This window comes from Psammomys obesus, unplaced genomic scaffold, assembly GCF_907164565.1.
Source record: "Psammomys obesus unplaced genomic scaffold, mPsaObe1.curated_primary_1811, whole genome shotgun sequence".
Lineage (NCBI taxonomy): Eukaryota > Metazoa > Chordata > Mammalia > Rodentia > Muridae > Psammomys > Psammomys obesus.
In genome coordinates this window covers 14,036,896-14,052,859 of record NW_026595981.1, presented here as the reverse complement: position 1 = coordinate 14,052,859, position 15,964 = coordinate 14,036,896, and the positions used below count along the sequence as shown (strand labels likewise).

Here is a 15,964-nt window from a genome sequence, read left to right as displayed (position 1 = left end):
AGTGGACACAATTAATGTCACAAATTTGACTGCCACTCTAAGAAAGGGGTATGCAGGAAGAAATACACCTTCTCATCCATCCAATAGAGGTCAGCATCTGGAAGGAAAGGAGCTAAAAAAAAAAATAGCCTCATTTACATATGCTCAAGGTTACACACTCCTAGACACAACAATGCTCTTAAGCCTTGGCATCTTACCCAGTTAGAAAAGTATCGCATTGTTGTGTCTAGGAGTGTGCTTAAATGAATATTTCATACGGTAGGTGAGCTGTCATTTCCTTCCTGTCACCGGTCAGCCCCAGGGCCATAGACAAGGTGCTTCCTTTTCCGGGGCTTTTCTTTTCTCCCCTAAGGAAGAAAGAAGCTGGTGTTGGTGATCTCTGTGGGCTTTTCCTGCTGGAATATCACATTTGGACTGAGGTTTCCAGAAGGTTCTTGGAGGTGGTAGAGTTCTTGGCTGTGTATAATCATCATACGTGCTGTTTTCCCCTTCTTAGGAACTCCCACTCGAAGATGACACAACAAATGCAGAACTTACATCTTTGCCAGTCAAAAAAACACAGCGCTCCATCGTCTCCCAATGCTGCCAAGCGCCTGTACAGGAACCTCTCTGAGAAGCTGAAGGGCAGTCACTCGTCCTTCGATGAGGCCTACTTCAGAACCAGAACGGATCGGCTGAGCCTCAGAAAGACCTCAGTGGTAAGGGAACTCTTTGTACTCCCACGTCAGCTCCTTTGCTCAACACCTTATTCCACACACAGAGTCCACCAAGACAGCGCACATACATATATATGACCTGACACTAAGTTTAGATGAATGGAAGTCATTTCCTCCTCTTTTTCTTAATTTTTCTCCCGTTTTTTTACTATCAGACCAAATAAACACATCTCCAAAATAAGCAGCTTGAGGGGATAGAGGTGCGGACTTCAGGGTAGATTGCTTCCCTAGAAGCGTAAGGTTCTGGGTTCAATCTCTGGGTCCCAGCAACACATATACACACACATACAAGCATGTGCACATGCACGCATACTTACACACATACACATATGAACACACATGAACCCACACATACACACATGAACCCCTACACATACATGAACCACACACACACATGAACAGGAAAATATATACATGAACATACGTATATACATGAACACACACTTGCACTCAGTTTGACAAATATGGAATGTTTCAGGTTAATGGACTTTCTGGGAGCACCAGTGCTCATTTAAATAATAGTATTTAAATAGTTTATAAGTTTCTTTATATAGATATGTGTATATATATGTACATATATATATATATATATATATATACACACACACACACATACTTTTCAGAGGCATTCAAAATAGAATGCATGCATGTAATTCTATTTAGTATACAACGAAGAGAGAACAGAAAAGAAAAAGCCAGCATGAAAAAAAGGTAGAAAAACAAACAAACATGTATAGCAAAACATGCTCCGTGAATGCAGCATTACATTCACCTTTGAGCCCCCAGGAAATCAAAGCAGACCAGGGAAGACAATCAAGTATGACGACCCCCCATCATTAGTCGATAACTAAAAGTGTATCATCAGTCTATCAGGAAAAATGAATTTCTTCCTGTTGCTAAATTGTCTGCCTGTATAACTCATGGAAATTAGGCCATAGCAAGTGGCGTGGAGTATATTCCAGATGTTCTTGGGTAGTGTCCTGCACTGGCAGTGGGTCAAAGAGACAGGCATATATTTACCTGAGCAACAGGAGTGTTTTCATAGGAGGATAAGGGCTCCATTTGAGAATAAGCAAAAGTAAGCCCCGGCCTTCCCAGATAGAAGCAAAGTTAGAGTTTGAAGGGTGAAATAACGTCTTAGGAAATAACTTAGAAGCAGACAAGAAATTAGAGACACTAAGAAATCATAAACAAATGCACACTAGAGACAGGGCAACGTTTTTGATTCTGAACCCATTTGTTTTCTCGTCCTGCTTCTTATTTCACACCCATCTTCTGGGAGGACTTAGCTGGGTTAAGCATAAGAGGCCTTTCCTTTCCCACTTTTCTATTCAGTACAGTGTCTTGCAGCAAGAGAACAGCAGGCCACCACAGCCTTCTCCTCTGGGTCCCTATTGTCAAAGCAAGCATTTGCATAATCGCTTCGTATTTTCCCCAGGTTTTAATGCTTTGGTATGTGCTCAGCCTAAACTGACTTGGATAGGGAAAATCAATTTTTGATGAAACTAAAAATAAAATCTTTCTGCTCTAAACATTTGGTCACTGAAGATCTTCCACATATTAATCAGATCCCAGCACTAGGTCAAGGCCAGTGGCATTTCAACATCTCTAAAGGCAGAGCAATTTTTAAAGAAATAACACATAGTCTCCATCTTCTCTGGTGAGCTTAAGAAATAACACATAGTCACATCTTCTCTGTGAAAAATCCTAGAGATCTTTTTCTCATTGTGAATCTTTAAAAATATCCCCAAATAGTTATATTATCTATGCTTTTTTTTTTCTATAGGCGATCTGTATTTCTGTATTTTATAAATATTCAACTCCTGGTCCTCTTAAACAATTAGCCACTCAGCAATGTAGCCCTCCTGGGAAAACTGCTTCAACCTCTCCCCTCAGCTCAGAAATGCTCCCTGTGTAATTGGTCGGGGATCTGAGCTATAAAAAAAAAAAAAAAAAGTGTGGGATTATAGCGGTCAGGGTACGTATTAGTGAGTTTTATTGTGACTGTGACAAAGAAACACTTGACAGTGACAGTCTAAGGGAGAAAGGGTTAATTTGGGGGCTATGGCTTAGAGTCCTTAGCCACTTGGCCTTATGTACTTGGCAGAAAAGAAGATATTCAAGACAGGAATGTATGGCAAAGGATACTCTTCAGTCCTTGGTGGATGGGAAGCAGAAAAAGGGGGGGCACACAGGAAGAGACCTAGGCAAGACATATGCCCAGTGAAATGACATGCCCCCAATGACCTACTTCCTCTAGGCCCCACTTCCTCCTTTTCACTGTCTCCCAATAATGCTACCACATTATGACAAAGACTTAATCCATTGACTAGATCAGAAGCCTTGCAGTCTAATTGTCTGTAGAAACACCCTGAACAATACATCCAGGGGTATTATTCGGTGATCACTGGATCATTTCTTTGCCCAGTGAAATTGGTGGTAATAATCAACCATAAGGCATTAGCCTTACATATACAGACATCAGCAGCTTGCAGGTAGTATAGGGAATTGGCAAACAATATGGATATTTCAGGAATATTACTATTGTAACATTAAAGAGTCTGGGCTGATGAGACCAAGACCAGCAGTCAAGACAAGGGATAATAAAGCCCAAGGATGGAGAAGGAGGGAACGAGTTGAGAGAAACAAAGAAAGTGAGCTATCAACACAAAGTAGTTATAATTATAACCACTTGTCCCCACATTATCTATGCCAGCGTTTGCCCAGCTGAGTTCTGCAGAATGTTACCCCAACGGTAAAGTGAAATACAATAAAATACACAGTAACATGATTAAAGGCCCTGAGAGATACTACAGCAAACAGAGGAGTAACTTGGCTTAATCTAGTGTTTAAGAACATCTTTTAATAACCTAGCAAACGCTATCCCTTCAGCAGCAGACTGGCTTAAAGACTGGGCCGTTCAGTCAGTACCATATCATCCCATCAAGTTTAATGTATCAGGTTTAATGTATCAATGCCTATTAGAAAACAAGGATGGACAGGCCAATAGAGTGCTGACTTTGAAGGGCACATGATAAATGCAAGTTCTGTAATCACCCACCTGTAAGTGTTTGTGCGACCCCTGAAACAATCTCCGAAGTCCTGAAATGTTGGCTGTGACAGTGTGCCAACCTGCTTTCCTTCTCCCCCAGAATTTCCAGGGCAACGAAGCCATGTTTGAGGCAGTTGAGCAACAGGACCTAGACGCTGTGCAGCTCCTCCTCTACCAGTACACACCGGAAGAACTAGATCTGAACACACCCAACAGTGAGGGGCTGACCCCCCTGGACATCGCCATCATGACCAACAACGTACCCATTGCTAGGATTCTTCTACGGACAGGGGCCAGAGAGAGTCCACACTGTGAGTAAACCTAAGCCTAGAAGTCCCTGTCGTCCACCAGCCCTGTGCTCCCTGTGACCAAAATAACCAAGTGGGAACGGTTGACCACACGCGGACCTTGAAATCCTTTTTGTGTTTCCAGAGACCCTTATGCTTAGATCAATTAGGGTTCGTCAGTCTAAGCATTTAGTCGTTCTCTAATGAAAATACAATGGGTGGTATTGAAAGGGAGTCTCTCCAGATGACTTCCCCAAGAATTTAATCCAAGTGTTAAGTATATGACAACATCAAATGGTAATAAAGAAATGGGAAGCATTCATAGAGAATGGATGAGCTATGGTTTGTGTCTCTGCATCCACAGCCAGTGCCCAGCTCTGCTCAGTCACTCAATAGACACTGTGTACAGACGGCTCTGAGTCGAGGGATGCAGTGGCAAACTCCATGAACTCCCTGATCTCGCAGATCACGTACATTCTAATGGAAAAGACTCCCAATAAGCAAATGAACTGATAAATTACAACATAAATTCAAATAGTGGTGAATGCTGTGAAGAAAACAAAACAAATTAGCAGCGAGAGGTCGTGTGACAGAAGTCCCAGATGACAAAGGAAATAAACCATGAAGTGTGGGGTTCCATTATGGGAAGAATCAGTGATAAGCAGAAGTCCCAAGAAGGTCAGGAAGGAAGGTACTGGGATAGAGCAAGTAAGAGTGGTGACTGTGGATGAAGTCACCTGGACCAGCTAGCACATCGCCTGTAGCCATGCTAAGATGCTTTTCTCTAAAGACTGAATGTGATGGGAAGGCAGAGGCACGGTCGGTGAATGACGTGGTCTGTTTTACTCTGGAGGGTCACTGTGATGCTCTCTGAAAGGTGAACAGCGGAGAGGCAATTGTAGAGTTGGGACAATCAGTCAAAGTGCTACTTTAATGAATGGTCCGTGGAGCAGGCGCCAGTTGCTGGAACTAGCAGGACAGTAATGTTGACCAGAGACAGATATCAGATAGATGATAGATAGGTAATGGAGATGGATAGATGGGTTATAGATAATGGTAGATAAGTAGATAGAAAGTTAGGAGATAGACAGATACTTAGATAGGATAGATGATTGACAGATGATAGAAATAATTGTTAAGGAATATAGAGATAGGTGGTAGAGATGATAGGTTTTTGGTAGATTGAAAAAGTAACACATCATAAAATTCACTCATTTAAAAAAAAAAGTAGTGTTCAGAAAATTGTAATATTCTTCAGTAATGCAGAGTCAGGAAACTATGACCATGATCAATCTCAGGACGTCTTTAAAAAAAATCACGCTATAAAAAAACCCCATGCCCTGACTTCTTACTCTTTGACCTCCTCAAAGAGGAGGGAGCCATAAGGGAAATCAACAGTCATGTTGTTGTTACTGCTGTTTTCCCCAGTTCCCCTCTTCTAGACTTTTCACAGTGGAATCCTATACAATGTGGCTAGGTGCTATTATGAGCAATTTACACTGAGGAAACCCTCAGTCCTCCCAGCATCGTGAGGTCAGAGCTCACATTCCCCTTGGTGCAAACTCTCTGATCTAACAACCACAGTGGCTCAGTGCCACCATTCTTATGTTCCCTAAACAACTCACCAACTGTTAGCTTCATCACACTGATTCACTTATTTCTGAGTGGTGAGCCCCAGAAGCCTGAAAGATCAGAGGAAGCTGGCACATGATTAGGGGTGGTATCTCAGCTGCTGAATTTCAGAAACCACCACCACCCAAAGAGTAGGTATAGAGACAGACACTCATATCATGACACTATTTCAAAAAAAAAAAATCTAAACTTACCAAGACCATGTCAAAGAGTATGAGGAGTTAGGAAGTGGTGGGGTTCTTCAGAAGAGCTGTGTGGTCAGAGGATTGCTCCTCTCCTCTCAGTAAAATTTGAATATTCAGATGGAAGACAGAAGAGGAAGAAGGAGGAGGAGAAGAAAGAGGAGAAGGCAAAGAAGAGGAAGAAAGAAAAAGAGAAGGTGAAGAATAGGAAAAAGATGGTGATGATGGTGATGATGATGATGATGATGATGATGATGATGATGATGATGATGATTAAGCTGACTGGGATCTCTGCTGCCTTGGATTCATTTGCAATAATGCCTAGTTTGGACACAGAATGAAGACTAAGCCCCATTCTGTAAGAACAAGGAGACTTCATGTGGATGTTACTGCTCTTTGCGCCCTGGGCTGGATGAAACATTAGACTTCCTCACCTGAGATGCTACAAAAGTATGCATTTTCCCTGTGAACTGTAAGACTCCCAATGTGCCAAAGCCCTTCCATTTATAACTAAGCTTCCATAGAAGCACTCATGTGCTGGGCTGGAGATGCGGTGCAGTTAGCAGAGTACCTGGGTAAAACGCACAAAGCCCTGCCTTTGATCCTCAGCACCCACCACAGAAACGGAGCGTGGTGTTGTGTGCCTGTGCTGCAAGCACATGGGAGTTGGGGGTAAAAGGATCAGAAGGCGATGATTGTCCTTGGCTAGGAAGCAAGTTTAAGGCAACCTGGGCCATAAGAGATGAAGTCAAGAACCAACTATCTGGCAAACCAAAACCAAATATGCTAAAGATTCTGGGTTTTCTTTGCTCCCACTGGGATGATGACCACATTGTTACCAAAAAGTTACAAAAAAAAAAAAAAAAAAAAAAAAAGGAGCCAGGTACTAAGAAATAGGATACCTAAGTTACCCTGGCCACCCAAGAAATCAAAACGACATCTGTAAACTCAAACATATGCAAAAATGCTGACCGAGTGTACATGAGGTCCCCTGCGTGCATTACTTCTGAATTTTAACACTAACCTTTCTGCATGAACTTGTTAACTCAGTTCTCAAGATGACTTATTTGTGATTGTGAGAAGGTAAGAGATTGTGTTATTTAGAGTTTCTATTGCTGTAATTTAAAAAAAAAAATAGTCATGACCAAAAGCAACTTGGGAAGGAAAGAGTTTATTTCAGCTTTACAGTTCCATGTCATAGTCCATTAATAAAGGATGCTGGGACAGAAACTCAAGGCAGGAACCTGGAGGCGAGAACTGACGGAGAAGCCATGGAGGGGTGCTGCTTACTGGCTTGGTTTTTGTGGCTTACTCAAGCAGGCTTTCTTACAGCAGCCAGAACCTCCAGCCCAAGCATGGCCACCACCCACCGTGAGCTAGACCCTCCCACATCAATCACCAATCAGGAAAATGTCCCTCGGGCTCAGTCCATAGGCCAGCCTGTTGGGAACATTTCTCAGCTGAGATTCCCTCTTCCCAAATGGCCCAAGACTGTGTCAGGTCCACATTAAACAACAAACACACTGATCTAAGGTCACACAATTAGCAACAGATGTCAGCGACAAGCCTAAATCCATCGGATGCTAATCCTGGGATCCTTCTATGCAAACTTACAGTCTTTCCAAATAACCAACATGGAGGGCCATGATCAGTGGGCTTCTGTATCTTTCTTTTCGAGCTATTTGCCGAAACCTTGTGGTGCATTTATTTATTCTGTTCTATGCACTAGGGAGCCATTTGTGTTGGATAAAGGCAGGCTAGAAGAACACAGTGTTTGCAGGAATTTTAAACTCACTTTCTAAATCAAGTACAAAAGAAATAGGATTGCTTCTGTCCAGGAGTATAACATTTCCCAAGAGAAAAGCTGCAGCCTGCTGTCTATAACCAGAGGCAAACACCTGCTACAAACGACTCCCCAGCTGAAAAGGCATGACTTAAGAGGAGAAAAATCACAGCAAAGTCCTAAATTCTCAGGATGCTTTACATATACAAAAAGGCTGTTGCTGGCTGAGGAGATGGCTCATTCAGTAAAATGCCATCAGGGCCTGAGTTTGATTCCAAGAACCCACAAAACAAAACCAGGTGCAATACTGTCATCTTGTAGGTTCAGCACCAGGAGGGGACATGGACAGGAGGCTCCCTGGGGTTCAGTGGCAACCAGTCTCGACTGATGAGCTCCAGGTCAATGAGACACGATTTCTCAAAATATAAAAAGGTGCAAGCTACCCGAAGAATGAAACCCAAAGTGGCCACACACACCCCCACACACACACACACACTCACACATACAAGCAGACACATATACATATGCATGCACACACACTAAAATAATGCCTTTGTTGACATCAGCTTGCTTGATGTCACACCTGATCCTCACAATTGCCTTGGAAAGTAGGAGGTATTTCTCTCTTTTGACGGTGGAGAAATGCAAAATAACAAAAGTCAAGCCACTTGCCCAGTATTACCCAGCTAACGGGACAGAGCCAGGATCTGAACCCACGCCTAACTGTCACAATCTCACTGTTACACAGCACATGCTCAGCTCCTTCCCTCCCCGGCTCTACACCTGTCTTTCCAGTGACCTCCCACCATGTTAAAGCAGAACGTCAGGGTCTCTAATACAGTGAGTTTCCTTTCTCCCCTTCCTCTGAGTAGTTTCTCAATACTAGCCCTCTACTGTTGTAGCTTTGCCAAACAGCACAATTCAAAAGAAATTCTTCTGTGATTTGCAACTTCCCCCTCCCCCCCCCCGGGAGTGTTGTGTTTAGTATTTCTCTCTAAAGTTATGGACCCTGACTTGCAGGACTGGATGAGGGTGTTCGTTCTGAGCATAGACTGACACTCAACCATGTATCTCTCCCTGCGCATACGTTTAAAGCCCCAGAAGTTGACATTCAAAAATCGCAGCCTCCCCAGCCTAATTAGGAGATGGGTCCACTATGTTTCTTCAGAAATCATTTTCTGTTCCTTCCTCCTTTAAGCAAGTGGCACAAAGTAGATAGTCTACCATTAGCATGTGTTTCTAGACCCCAGTGGATGCTTGAAACTATCGCTAGCCTCATCTATGTGTGTGTCTGTCACTATATTTAACACTATGTGTAACTGTGATGTTCCCCCTACACATACACAATAAGAGATTGATGATAACAGTAGCCATAGAATATAACAATTCAATATGATTACTCTCTTATTTGGGGAATAATATTAAGTAAAGTTAAGGTGATTTTTGAACCCCAAAGTAAGTCATCTTGATTCTTGGAGCTGGCTACTTCATGACTACTGGGTAGATAATGCGTACAGTATGGACACAGCGTGGATGCCGTGGACAAAGAGATGACTCACATCCCAAGGTGGTAGGAAAGAGGACTGCAGCAGATTTGATCATACTACCCAGAGCAGCACGCAATTAAAGCCTTCTGAACTGTTTGTTTAGGGGATTTCTTTTTTTCATCTAATATGTTTGGCCCACAGTTGCCTGTGAGTAACTGAAACTAAGGAAAATGAAACTTAAGTTATACTCAGGGGAGCTTCTGCACCACTTACTCCTGCTGTGGAAAGTGTTGGCTGTTAACTGAGGGGCATCCCACATGTCTCCCTGAAGCTTGAAAGAGCCCAGCAAACAGGCCGGAACCTGGAAAGACCGCTGCCGGGGACTACCCCAAGCACAGGAACCATAGGACTTTTGCTCTGGGCCTGGCTAGTTTTCCAGTAGCTAAGACTCCTGCTCTGTGTAGCAGCTGCTACCTGAGAAAGCCTTGCCATATAAAAAGCCTTGCATAGAAAAGCCCCAACCAAACCCCCCTCTCTACCTAACCTACCCTCTCCACCCACTAATCACAGATCAACAGTCCTGGGGCAGGCTTGCTGAGTCACCAGTGAGAGTCTCGCCTACCTGAGGCTGCCAATCAATTTGGATATCATGAAAGCCTGCCAACACCAGTCCTGAAGACACCAGCTCCTTTGGATTCCTGCCATGTGCAGATCTGGTCACACTCACGCATTTTTATTTTATTTTATTTTATTTTATTTTATTTTTTATTCTTTGCTTAATCCTTTAGTCCCAGTACCAAAGATATAACAGATATTCAGAAAACTTTGATAGAAACTTTAATCTTCTGACACCTCCATCTAGGAAGGAAAGAGGTAAATTTCCCAGAAACTCGTGCCTTGGGGTACTTTGGGTTGCTAATACCTTTATGATTTTCTAGGCGCGCTTGCGAAATTTTATCATCCCAGCACACCGGGCTGGTTTTCACTTTTCACTGTCTAATGATGGAGACCATTAAAACCATGGGATGCGCCTCAGTGTGAGCTTCCCTTCTCTTCTCCTTGACTTGGCGTCTTCCTGTCTCTCCAGATCCCTCCAGAGTGCTGCACAGAGAGCCCCCGCACAGGCCTTAGAAGCTGCCTGTGCCACCCCAGAGTCATTCCATTCAGGGACTTGGTACAATACCGCCACAGAGCCACTGTCACTTGCAGACAGGGCAGACCCCTGTGTCCCAGCACACAGGATGTGCCCCTCATTTCTGCGGAGGCCGGGAGTCTGTGCCGGTGCTTGAGAACGGTGCAGGCTGTGTCTGAGAGGTGTGACTATAAACTAATGAGGCCGGCTCTGTGTAAACAAACGCAGCAGAGAGTCTGCAACCCAAGCCAATGTTAGGCTTTTACCGGGGCCCTCCTGGGAGACGCCACACTCACTCCACCAACGCTGCCACTGCTCGAAACACTTTTGGGATTGTCCTTGGAGTCCGTGCATGAGAAAACCAGACTTGTTGATTAGTCACAGCTGATTTTTGGTTCCAAAAACGGCATTGCCCAGCGTCATCACTCTCCATGTTCCACAGACTGGGTAACTCTCAAAGGACAAAGAGTTGCTGCCAGGAAGAATATGGGAAAATGAGCCCTAAGCGGATTTCTTGAATGAGCCACATATTCTTATCTGCCTCATTAAAAGAGGGGTGTAAATCCGTACCCTGTCCCACAAGTCTGCTCCTCAAGGCTTGCCTCCTGTAAGATGTCGACCTCCCCGTCCCTTATGCATGCCGTGCTATCTTGCCACAGAGACTTTGTACGAGATGGTCACTCTCCTTAAGTTGCCTAAAGGCTTCGACTCTCCACTGCTCTACGTTGAACATCCTAGCATCCATCTGAAGGCGAGGATCTTACCAAACATGGCATAAATTGACCCTATTTTAGGCTCCTAAATAAGAACTGTCAGGTGGTACCAGTCTCAATTTCAGTCACCCATCCTTCAACATCGACAGCGTCTTTCTCTTAATTTCAAGATATTTGATTGACAGGGGATAAAAAAAAAAAACGTGGTTATCTTCAAAGCGTAAGGGTTTGGTATTGGTATACACCATGAAGTAATTACCATAATCAAATTCATTAGCACACTCAACATCAATCATATTGTACATGAATGAGATCACCAGAACTTGTTAAGCTTCTAACTGGAAAGTTTCCACCCTTTGATAAACATTGTCTCGTCTTTCCCGACCTCCAGCACCTGGCAACCAACCTTCTGCTCTCTGATTCCATAGATGGACATTTTTAAGGCTCACACATAACACGTAATCATGTGGTTTGTCTCTTGGTGTCTGGTGTCTCTAGACTCATCCATAGGATTGCAAATGGCAGGATTTCCTTCCCTTGGGAGTCAGCGTTTGCTTTGAATTTTTGAATATACCCTGCATAAAATAAGCTCTCCTTGTCAAAACCCAAAACACTGCACATGAAGTTTAACAATGCCTTTGACTGCCTTTAACAATGCCTTTGAGTGCGTGTATTCACATTCTAGCTCCCTCTCCCTAATTCCCAACATTCCCTTTGCTATCAGTTCAGAAAGTATCTATCCATACTTCTCCTCATTCAGCACACCTTCACCACACAGTGAAATATAACCACTGAATATGATGCTTCTAAAAGCAAATCCTTAAAAATCAAGTTTCTGGATTCAAGGAGTTCTGGTTTTGAATTCCACATCTGATACTTTGTAAGAAAAATGTTCAGTCTCTTTATGCCTCAGGGTTGTTTTTTTTTATCTGTAAGATGTTATGTTAGCTATCATTCACTAGATATTAAATCCCCCCCCAAAAAAAATCCTTAGCAAATGATGACATTTATCACAGTTTTCTATGGATCAGAAATGCGGGACTAGCTGGCCGGATGCTCAGGGAATCCATAAAATGACGATCACCTCGCGATTGAATTGGGTTTCAGGTTCTGCCCCATCGCTCACTCAGAGCCACAGCTGTCAAGAACCTCTGTGTCCCTAGCGACACGGGCCTCTCCCTGTGGCAAACCAATGGCAGTTGACTTTCCTACGTAATAAGGTTCTGAGGTGAGAAAGATGAACCAAGGCAGAAACAGGTACCCTTTGCTAGCTGAGCTCAGATGTGGCAAGCTATCATGGCCAGCTCTGCCAGGGGGTGCGTTTACATACAATGATGTGGCTGTCTGGGGAAGAGAGGGCAACAACGGAGCTTACCTAGCTTACCTACCGGAAGACTGGCTGCCACCCTGTCAGCTATGAATGCAGTGGAGTAGTGCCTTTCGAGTACTTCTCTCATGCCCTGGCATTCTGTAAACACCCCCTGTCTACCCCCGCCCCGAATGTCAATGAATATAATTCTAAGAAAGAAAGAAGGAAGAAAGGAAGGAAGGAAGGAAGGAAGGAAGGAAGGAAGGAAGGAAGGAAGGAAGGAAGGAAATCCAGGTGCTTCTAGCAAATAATTTAAATGTTTACCATCTGCTACCCAGTTTCTGTGGCACAATAAACGGCACTAGCCCCTTGAATCATATGTACTGGTACCACACTTGTCAAAGTTTGTAGAACTGTGCCACGAACTACGCCGAGCAACCTAGATGTTCGGTATGGGCAGCTCACGGTCTCTTTAAATATGCCCTGTCCATTGGCCAGGGGGACGTAACTGAGCGCCAAAACAAAGGCCACGAGTTACGGAGGTTCCAAGCATATATGAACAAGGGGGAAAGTGTGACCCCTCCAGCAGATGGTGTCAGACACCCCCAAGCTTGAGAATAAAATCAGATCCCTACCCAATACCATGTCCAGATCCGCTCAAAATGTGTTAAAGCCCTATATGAGACTAAACTATAAACTTACAGATAAAGAAAGACCAGTGGGGAGAAACTCCCTGATCTTAATCTGGACAATGAAGTTTTGTATTTAGCCCCAAAAGCATGAGGAACAAACAACAGAAATAGGTAAAGGGGGAGGTGAATAGCATCAAACTAGAAAACCAATGGACAGTAATGACAATTCAGGGAGGAAACAAGCAGGAATTGCAGGCGTCTGTAAGTAGACAACGAACAAGGGGCTCAGTGCCCAAAATATTGAAGGAACTAAAAAAAAAATCAGTTAAATGAGCAAGATACCTGAGCAGACAGACTCAAAAGAGGATGTACAAAGACCAACAGGAATGTGGAGAAGTACTCATAACATCTTAGAGAGATGCCAGGGGGGAAATAAGATATAATTTTGCATTTGTCAGAACTGCTTTTCTAAAAAGACAAAAAAAAAAAAAAAAAAAAAAAAAGTGTTGTTGAAGATTCGGAAAGAGAACCTTTTATGCTGTTGGTGGGGACTGGAAATTGGTATAAACAATTTGGAAAATATATGGTATTTCCTCTAACAACTAAAAATAGGTCTAAGTATTTAGCCCACTGGCAGGGCACACGCTTAGCATATGTGATGGCCTGGCCTTGATACTTGCCATTATTTTTATAAAAAAAAAAAAAAAAAGCACTAAAAATAGTATTATCATATGATCCAACAATCCCACATCTGGGTATTTTCTCAAACGATTTGAAAAGATTGCCAAACAGGCATCCACACTCCCATGCCCACAGCTTCACTGTCCACAGCAGGCGTGTTATGAAAATCCATGAGCATTCAGACGGAAGAGGGGACCATGGACTGTGGTGTGGACGCACAATGGAACACTACTTCACCTTGATGAGAGAGGAAATTCTTTTGTGTGTGACCACGTGGATGTTAATTGGAGGGCCTTACGCTAAGTGAAATATGTCAGGCTCGGGAAGACAGCTACCAAACGACTCGACTTGAACAGGGAACCTGAGGCCAGCAGCTTCACAGCAACAGGGAAGAGAACCGGGCTTACAAAGGCTGGGGGGGGGGGGCAGGATAGGAGAAGGGACAGTCGGAGGATGCAAAAATCTTCGTCAGACAGAGAACTGTGCTTTCAATCCTGTTTCCTGTTCGGTTTTGATCATATTGTACGCTTACACTTTTCTAAAGGAGTAGATTTGAAATGTCATCAGCACCAAAAGAAAAGCTCTCAAGTCTTGTACATGTTTTAATTAGCTTAATCTTAATCTACTTCACATTGCATCAATAAACCATAGAATCATTTCACACCCTACTATTGTATATATTTATAAACTGTCAGTCTACAACAAAATGAAATTTATTTCTAAAAATGTATGTAGCCCAAATTGAAAAGCATTTGAAGTCTGAAGTTTATACTGGCTTTCCAAGGCTTAGTACAAGATAAAGGACTAGCAAATGTCCAGTTTTACACTGGTTACAACATTTTGGACACGCTGAGTCGCCCACCACACAATTTTAACCTAATTCCACTTGTTTTTAATGTTAATATGAGGGAACTTTACTGATGTCCCTTAGACTATATGCTTGTGGATCCTCGTCAGACAGGGGCATCATATTCAAACCTGACCTGGGTTCTCTCAGTAGCCTGTCAAAAAGATGTGGAGTGTTTGTTTGGCCCCTTTTAATTTAGCAAGCTCTGGGTGGGAGAGCCCTATAATGCTGCTTTCTTGAGGATTCACCAGTGACCTGACTTCTATAACAGAGACTCTGTAGAGCCTTTCTACAGCATGGGGGACACTCCAGAGCCTTGCCTGGGTGTAAGGGGCCCTAGAGGAAGAAAGTCCTGTAGAAACAATCGCTAGGTCTCCACAACCTTTGCTTCTGGACTCTTAGAGACTTCCCAGCTGGGGGCCTAAGAGAAGCCAAAATGGGCTTTGAGTTCTGGATCTCAACAAGACAGATTGGACCCGAATGCTGAGTCTCTCTACTATAAGGGTATCTTTAAATTCATACATTTAGTCACTAAAATGTCTGTGTCTTACTTCTTTTGGCATTACTACCTTAAGCCAAGTTAGCTGCAGAACTGTTAGAAGGCTGTCACTTACGACCAGGAAAGGTAAATCTTACTAACTGCCTTTCTTGGTTGCCCAGAGGCTATTGGCGCTCAGTGCAAGGTTTATACCAAAGTGACCTCATTTTCTCCTTTGAAATAACAGATAGCGTTCACTTTGACATCATTTATGAGTGTGTTGTTTCTAAAAAGTATCTGGAATAGACATTTTTAAAAGATCTGGAACAAGAGACTTTTTTTTTTTTTTGACCAAGCTATTTCATAAGAACAAGTATTTGGGTGAATTTCATGTGTGTGTCTCTAAACGTCAAAAGGAGTAATATTGATAAAAAGAAAAATCTGTGTAGAGATTATCATTGACTTCTCATTGGTTTGTGAGTGGGGCAGTGTCCTTAAGCCAGCTCTACAGATTAGAGCCTTGTGTCCAACATGACAGACTGACTGGCTAGAACTTTTTTTTTTTAAAGACTAAAAGCACTTTTAACTATATAAACAGCTCCAGGCATATACACAATGAGACAAAATCCAAGACTGTTTCAGAAAGAGGATTTGTTTTATGTGCTTGCATCCAGCACAGGAACAAACCAATCAAAGAATTCAGAAGCCAAGACATGTGTTGACCTTTCCTCTTACTGTGGGTGTAGCTGCCCAACATCTCAACATCTGATCATCACCCTGAGAAGTAAGCAAAAAGCAGGAGCCCAGGCAGTACGGACCAAACTCACTCACACTATGGCGACCGCATAGGCAGAAAAAAAGGTGACCTTGTGGATAGCTGCGGTAGTGGAGGCCTAGAAATGCAATTTGAAAACGTGAGACCGTGTCCACAGCAAAAAGGGCAGTCAAATATGGAATGGGGAGCAGTAGTGATGCCAGAGCCGGGACTCATGTGGCCATTCGTCATGTGTCGTTTAAAAAATGCACAGCAGGT

General features: G+C 43.2%; 1 protein-coding gene across 1 annotated transcript in view; it reads left to right on the top strand.

Moving 5' to 3' along the window:
- Positions 1–497: 497 nt before the first annotated feature.
- Positions 498–15,964, top strand: part of Ankfn1 (ankyrin repeat and fibronectin type III domain containing 1) — a 138,605-nt gene continuing 123,138 nt past the window's right edge. Inside the window, exons 1-2 of the mRNA XM_055620387.1 lie at positions 498–698; positions 3,869–4,079. Coding sequence (XP_055476362.1) covers positions 513–698; positions 3,869–4,079 — 397 coding nt within the window. The 5' untranslated portion in view covers positions 498–512. The remainder of the gene's footprint in view (positions 699–3,868; positions 4,080–15,964) is intronic.